Source organism: Haematobia irritans, chromosome 2 (assembly GCF_050003625.1).
Source record: "Haematobia irritans isolate KBUSLIRL chromosome 2, ASM5000362v1, whole genome shotgun sequence".
Taxonomy (NCBI): domain Eukaryota; kingdom Metazoa; phylum Arthropoda; class Insecta; order Diptera; family Muscidae; genus Haematobia; species Haematobia irritans.
In genome coordinates this window covers 10,199,117-10,207,349 of record NC_134398.1, presented here as the reverse complement: position 1 = coordinate 10,207,349, position 8,233 = coordinate 10,199,117, and the positions used below count along the sequence as shown (strand labels likewise).

The following is an 8,233-nucleotide window of genomic DNA, read 5'->3' as shown; positions in this document are numbered from 1 at the left end:
TGTCCCGTTTGAAAGGATATCTTGATTTTGAAATAGTTTATTGTAGAAAATTCGTGTTTTTTCTGAATAAAACTAGTTTTTTGATTCTTTCGCGAGTTATAATATATTTTAATTTTTGACCGGTGCAAAAAAGTTTAAAATACATTATGGATAGAATTTTGAAAGAAAAATTTGCCAATTGTTTGAATGATCTCGTGGATGTTGAAAGCGTTTTATCTGTTAAGGCGGCCACCGAAGATTTACACGCGTTGGAAGCGGCTCGAGTAGAGCTAAATACGTTATGGGACCAAGTTAGGCGGGCTTATATAAACTGTCGAGATAGGGTTCCAGTTGAGGGAGAGACTCCAATAGATAAGGATAAGCTTCGCGGTCATTATAAAAACGGTATGGACGTCTATAAGACAGGTTTAAGTACGATTAACTCACAGATCTCGGCGCGGCAGGAACGGGAGAATCAGGAAAAATTAGCTAGGGAATCATTAATGACACAAAATATGGCAGTAGACCCAAATTCGACCCCAAATTTACGATTACCACCATGCGACACCGACATTTTTAAGGGCGGGTATAGCGAATGGCCTACATTCAGAGATTTATTTGCTGCAATTTACATAAATAACCCAAGATTGAGTAAAGTCGAGAAGTTATTCCATTTGACCCAAAAAACTTCGGGAGAAGCGCGGGAAATCATTACAAATGTACCCCTAACTAATGAGGGTTTCGATATAGCTTGGAGAAATTTAGAAAATAGATACGAAAATAAACGGATGCAAGTTAACGAACAGCTTAGGATTCTCTTTAATTTGCCTACAGTATCAGTTGAAAACGCGTCAACGATACAAAAATTACAACGCACGATTAACACTTGTACACAAACTTTGGAAACTTTACTAGTAGACACGGGAGAATGGGACCCAATATTAGTATACCTTGTTTCAACAAAATTACCTCGTACATTCTTGGAAGAATTTGAGAACAGTTTAGAGGATTGTTCGACACTTCCAAGTTGGCAGAAATTAGACGATTTTCTGTCACACAAGTTTAAAACATTGGAATCGGTGGGGAATATTAAAATTCAAAATTCGAAACATAATCAATCAAGATCGGATAATGATAGAAGGGGGAATCGTGTTAATAGTTTTCATACAAATGTCACTCAGAAACATAATCCTTCGGGTTCAAGACTCAATAATAATAATAAGAATTCACAAGCCATTCTTGGAAGAATTTGAGAACAGTTTAGAGGATTGTTCGACACTTCCAAGTTGGCAGAAATTAGACGATTTTCTGTCACACAAGTTTAAAACATTGGAATCGGTGGGGAATATTAAAATTCAAAATTCGAAACATAATCAATCAAGATCGGATAATGATAGAAGGGGGAATCGTGTTAATAGTTTTCATACAAATGTCACTCAGAAACATAATCCTTCGGGTTCAAGACTCAATAATAATAATAAGAATTCACAAGCCAACCATAATTCGAAAAATATTAATAATCCTAGTCGCAAACAAAGTGAAAGCGTTTGTCCAATTTGTCGGACAAATCATTTGTTGCGAAACTGTCCCAAATTTTTGGAAAAGTCACCCAATGACAGAATACAAATAACGAAACAAAATCATCTTTGCTACAATTGTTTATTGGCCGATCATGGAGTTCGGGAATGCAAAAGTCGTTATAGTTGTAGGGAATGTAATCAGCGACACCACAGTCTGTTACATAAGGGCAATGTTGGCTCTGCCCCTACAAACACAACACATACACGAGACGCAGCACAATCTAGTGCAAGTGCTGTTGCTCTCAACACTTTAATTCATCGAGTACGAGACGGAGCACAACCTAGCACAAGTGCTGCCGCTCTCAACACTTTTGTTAATCAGGTTCAAGGTGGAGCACAATCTAGTGCAAGTGCTGCCACTTGTTCCACTCTAGTTCAATCATCGATTTCATCTAGTATACAGTCCACTTCTACTAACGAAAGGCCTAGTATAACGACTCTCACGTTGCAAGAAGATAGACCCACTCCACGACCCGAAACTACACTTTTGTTTACCGCAATCGTTCAAATCGAATCAAAGGGACATAGATATGACGCCAGGGCAATCATTGATCCTGGGTCACAATCGACATTTATTTCTGAAAGAATCAAAAACAGATTACAACTTCCTACAGTCAGGAATTTAGTTCACGTCACAGGTTTGAGTGACACAGTTGCTGAGACATCTACAAAGGCTTGTGTTTTTAATCTTTGTTCACGCATAGACCCTACTTTTGAATTAGAGGTTTGGGCACCCGTGTTAAAGACTCTTCCGTCTAATTTACCAACGCATACTCTTGATCGAACATTGTTTGATGAGTTCCGGCATCTTAGATTAGCCGATCCGCAGTTCTTTGATAGTCGACCCGTTGATATGCTCATCGGACTTGATATAGGACCGTTCATATACACTCATGATGTTCCTATGAAATCTTTTGGCTCAATATTGGCACAAGACACTGTATTTGGATGGATAGTTGGCGGACCCATTCAACAAAATATTGAGACAACTAGGAAAATTGCTCTTCACAGTGCCTCATCTTTGGAAAAAATAATCACACGTTTTTGGGAGGTGGAAGAAACCCCAAAAAAGATTTTGAGGTCAGCTGAAGATATTTATTGTGAAACAAATTACACGTCTACGACGAAACGTAATGAAGCGGGAAGATACACAGTGACTCTACCATTCAAAAGTTGCGCAGAAATTGGTGCATCTCGAAACATCGCACTTGCACAATTTCACAGAATGGAGAAGAAATTGGCCAGGACCCCTGATATAAAGGCGGAATACGACGCTGCTATTAGGGAATATCTTCAATTGGGACACATGCGAAAAGTTGATCCACAAAATATTTACAAGACCCCTCATTACTATTTACCGCACCACGCAGTTATTAAACCAGATAGAACGACCACCAAACTTAGAGTGGTATTTAATGCATCAAGCCCTACTTCAAATAAAAAGAGTCTTAATGATATTTTACATACAGGGCCTATTCTTCAACAGGATTTGGTGTTACAAATTTTAAAATGGCGTTTTTTCAAATATGTTTTCAACGCCGATGTTACAAAAATGTATCGGCAGATATTAATAGACCCAAATCAAGCTTCGTTTCAAAGAATACTTTTCCGATTCTCCGAAAATGGCCCAGTGGAAGATTTTGAATTGTTAACCGTCACTTTTGGCGTAAATTGCGCACCGTTTTTGGCAATAAGAACCCTGCTTCAATTAGCTGAAGATGTACAAGACTCATACCCTTTGGGCTCAAAAATAATCAAAGAAAATTTATACGTTGATGATGTATTAGCGGGGGGACACACGATTGAAGACACCATCGCCGCTAGAAAACAATTAACATCTGTTTTAGACTCTGCTGGTTTCGAGTTGAGGAAATGGACCTCTAACGACCCACGTCTATTAAATGATCTACATCCTGATTTATTGTTGCCTGTCAATTGGTTAGATCTTTCTGAAGGATCGTCAACCAAGACCCTTGGCATTCGGTGGAATGTAGCGACCGATGCTTTCTCATTTAAAGCGCCAAATGTTGAAGAAAGAGAACTTTTCACTAAACGCGAAGTTTTATCGACAATTGCTAAATTTTTCGACCCTTGCGGCTGGCTTGCTCCGATCATTATAGTTGCCAAATTAGTGATGCAGCAAGTCTGGTTAGATAAAATAGGGTGGGATGACACATTAAGACCCGTAACCACTATGAATTGGAGAAATTTTGTGAAAAATAGCCCGATTATTAATACTATATCTGTACCAAGATGGATTCGATTTTCACCCTCAAGCGCGGTCGAAATACACGGTTTCTGTGACGCGTCGGAAAGCGCGTACGCTGCTACGCTTTATATTCGAGTAGAAATCGGAAACCAAGTAGACACTTTTCTTTTAGCAGCCAAAACTCGTGTGGCTCCAATAAAGAAAATTTCTCTACCGAGATTAGAGTTATGCGGAGCGGTTATGTTATCAAAGTTAGCTAACGCAATTTTTCCAAATCTACAAATAACGCAATTTACGACACATTTCTGGACTGACTCCACCATAGTTTTAGCGTGGCTTCGTAAACCACCGTGTTCTTGGAGCACTTTTGTTGGAAATCGGGTTTCCGAAATTTTAGAAAGCGTCGGTAATGAAAACTGGAATCACGTGGACTCTGAATCGAACCCAGCCGATATCGCGAGTCGTGGTTGTTCACCAGATGAGTTAAAAGAACATCATTTGTGGTGGACGGGGCCGGAATGGTTGAAATTGCCCAGAGATCGGTGGCCCAAAACTCAACTCAACGCAGATACGAATCTTGAAGCTAAACAAGTTAAAGTTTTCGCGACAACTGTTTTCGAAGACCCTTTGACCCGTTTCTCATCTTTATCACGCGCTTATCGGGTGCTATCGTATGTAATGCGTTTTTGGCGGAATACAGGTTCAAATCGGTCTCGAATTGCGTCGGAGGACATATCCTCATCTGAACTCAATGATATAAAAACTCGTCTAATCATCGTTACTCAAAAACATTATTTTGCTGAAGAATATTTAGCTTTGACTCAAAAGAAGCGACTCTCGCCAAGCAGTAGTATTTTATCGTTTAACCCATTTATCGACTCAAAAGGAGTGCTTAGATCAAACGGTCGTTTAGTTCAATCTCCGGCTCTTACATATAGCGAACGCCATCCTATCTTAATTCCATACGACTCTCGGTTTGCTCTTTTATTTGTAGAATTTGTTCACAAGGTCACAATGCACGGTGGCAATCAACTAATGGTTCGTGTCATTCGATCGGAATTTTGGATTTTTCGTGTGAAACAATTAGTAAAAAAGGTTATTCACAATTGTCGGATATGTTCTATACATCGACACCGGACCCAAACTCAAATTATGGCATCCCTGCCACCAGAACGCACTATGTTATCTAGACCCTTTCAAAATACGGGGGTAGATTTTGCTGGACCCTTTGGGATAAAAAGTTTGACTGCTCGAGCTTGTCTTATTACAAAGGGTTATGTCTGTATATTTGTTTGTTTTTCGACTCGCGCAATCCACTTAGAAGCTACTAGTGATTTGTCGACCCAATCCTTCATAGCTGCTTTAGATCGCTTTATAGGTAGAAGAGGGTGTCCAGAAAAAATATTCTCGGATAATGGGAAAAACTTTATAGGTGCCGCGGAACTTATTAAAAAAGATAGGATCGCATTTATGAAATCAATTCAAGACACTACTATTCAAAGACACGCGCATCAAAATTTAGAATGGAAGTTTAATCCTCCAGGGGCTCCCCATATGGGAGGTCTGTGGGAGGCGGGAGTTAAATCGTTCAAGACCCACCTTAAGAAAACAATGCCAAAAATGAATTTTACGTTTGAAGAATTATCAACGATTTTAGCCCGCATAGAGGCTTGTCTTAATTCACGTCCGATTAGTCCAACTAGTGATGACCCTTCAGACTTAGAGCCTTTGACCCCAGGACATTTTCTGATAGGTTCTCCATTGTTGACCCCGGCAGAACCCGATATTTCTGGTGGGGATGTGACATTAATAAATCGATGGACACGATTAAAAGTTATTTCTCAGAATTTTTGTCAAAGATGGAAATCGGAATATTTGAATGAATTACACCGTAGATACAAATGGAAATACCCACAACAAAACCTTGCCATAAATGATTTAGTTATTATAAAAGACGATCACTTACCTTCAAATGAATGGAAACTAGGGAGGGTCGTCAAAACCTACGAAGGCGCTGACAAAAATATTCGAGTAGTAGACATTAGAACCGCTAGCGGTATGCTCAGCCGACCCATAACGAAGATAGTAAAACTATTTGCGGACTGACTAGCATATCACAAATTCATCAAAAAACACGGTACTCACAAAACTTTTGTTACAGAGATGGCCGGAGTATTACCAGTTCGCGACCCATCACCAAATGGACCCTCTCGCCCCAATCGTCGACACCGACCTGCGCACTGGCAGTATGCATGTGGGCTGTGCCAAGACGACCACCCAATCAGGTCATGTGCTTTTTTCCGTCGACAGACCCCTTACCAGCGGTATGAGACTGTGGAGAGGCGCAGCTACTGCCGTAACTGCTTGGCGCGCAGTCATTTGGCTCCAGACTGCCCAGTCCTCACCGCGTGTCGGGAATGCAACCTCCGTCACCATACGATGTTGCATGGGGCTCCTCAGCTTCGTGAAACTTTTGGACGCTATACGCCACCGCCGGTAGAGTTACCGTACCACCGATCTTCGGTTTTCATTCCTACAGCCCAGGTGGATATGATGGCTGAGGAGTCTGAGGACTGGGCCAGTGTAAGGGTGTTGTTATGCCAAGCTGCCACCCATACCCGAGTCGCTGCATCGACCGTCACCCGGCTTCGCATCCCAACAAGGGAAAAGGATGGTCGTACGTTTGCCACCATTAGATTACGCGCACGACGCTATGGAAGTCGGCTGGTATACAAACTTAAAGCATTGGTGACCCGCGACCTGCCCAGACGCCCATACTCAGACCCCATCCTTGAGGACCCAGCCACAAATATGGAGGTTCATGAACTGGCAGATATAGATCCCAGAGGCAACGAGTCAATTGACGTCGAAGTGGGCGCAAGTGCGTATGCCTACCTGCGGCGAGATGGAGTCGTACAGACGGGCCTGGGAAGAGTTTTTGCCCAACTCACCGATTGGGGCTATGTTTTCGTGGGGCCCGTCAGTAGTCCAACCGAAGTCAGCAACCAATAAGGTAAGGTAAACTACACTCTTTCGCGGGGGGCAGAATGTTCAAAGTTTGTTTGAACTAGGTGTGAAACACTGTGCGTAGCGGCACAAATAATTTTTAATCGTCGTGTCCTTTTGTTTTTCTATTTGTTTACCTGGAAAGTTGCCCTTTGATCGATGCTTGTAGTTTTGTCGCTAAGCTTTGCATCAGCTACTAAGCATCACTCAAGAGGGCAACGAACCAGTCTTGAACCGACAATCAACTCGCGTGCGCGCTATCGATCTCCCCCCCGTGATAAGTACAAGTGTAGTGAACGATATTTTTTGAACAATATTTGAAATAAAATATAATAAATAAAATAGAATTGTTTGTGAACATTTAAATTTACAAAGAACATTTACAGGTAAACAATTAGTGAAGACAATCAGTGAACAGTGACACATAAAGACACATCAAATCAACCCATTCCCCCTCATAAACCCAAAAAGAAAAGTGCCGGACACGAACAACAATCACCATCAACATAATCATCAGAACAAAATCATCAGAACAAAATCACAACACAAAATACATAAATTTTTACTTAATACTATATTGCACTGAAGTTTACATTGAAATTGCACTTAGTTTTACTTACAACTATATTGCACAAACCCATGTTAAATTTGAATTGAAACAACCCTTGTTTACACTGTTTCCTTGAATTAATTTAAAGTATAATTTTTTTTGTAAATATTTTAAACCTAAATCTAAAACTTAATTGCTAATTTAAAACTTAAATCTAATAATAAATTACGAATAAAAATTAGAATTATATTAAAAATACACTACAAAAACACTAAAACGATTGAAAATAAATATTCCAGAATTTTAAAATTTAAAACGAAAATTCCTTCAAGTGTAATTATTTCGGAAGGCAAAATTAGTTTTACTTTCCAGCTCTTCGTCAGTTCAACCCCGAACATTGTGAAAATTTTACTTCTACGGAAAAGTTTGTCAAAATTTTATTTCTATAGAAAATTGTGTCACAATTTTATTTCTATAGAAAATTTTATTTCTATAGACAAATTTTAATTCTATAAAAATTTTGTCAAAATTTTATTCCCATATTTCCATTTTGTCAAAATTTTATTTCTATAGAAAATTTTGTCACAATTTTATTTTGATAGAAAATTTTGGCAACATTTTATTTCTATAGAAAATTTTGTCAAAACTTTATTTCTATAGAAAATTTTGTTAAATTTTTTTTCCGTAGAAAATGTTGTCAAAATTTTATTTCTATAGAAAATTTTGTCAAAATTTCAATTCTATAGAAAATTTTGTCACAATTTTATTTCTGTAGAAAATTTTGTTAAAATTTAATTTTTGTTAATAATTTAATTTAATGTTGTGGAAATTTTATTTCTTTAGACACTTTTGTCAAAATTTAGTTCTAACGAAAATATTGTCAAAATTTTATTTCTATAGAAAATGATG

At 38.8% G+C, this 8,233-nt stretch overlaps 1 protein-coding gene across 1 annotated transcript; it reads left to right on the top strand.

The window, feature by feature from the left end:
* The first annotated feature begins 5,820 nt into the window (after positions 1–5,820).
* LOC142226820 (uncharacterized) lies at positions 5,821–7,396 on the top strand. The gene is made up of 2 exons (XM_075297047.1): positions 5,821–6,781; positions 7,161–7,396. Exon 1 carries the CDS (start codon positions 5,932–5,934, stop codon positions 6,778–6,780), a length of 849 nt encoding a protein of 282 aa, XP_075153162.1. The 5' UTR covers positions 5,821–5,931; the 3' UTR covers position 6,781; positions 7,161–7,396.
* Positions 7,397–8,233: the final 837 nt, after the last annotated feature.

Bases quoted from the DNA above. Each gene is read 5' to 3' on its own strand.
- LOC142226820 (XM_075297047.1), top strand. From the start codon at position 5,932: ATGGCCGGAGTATTACCAGTTCGCGACCCATCACCAAATGGACCCTCT.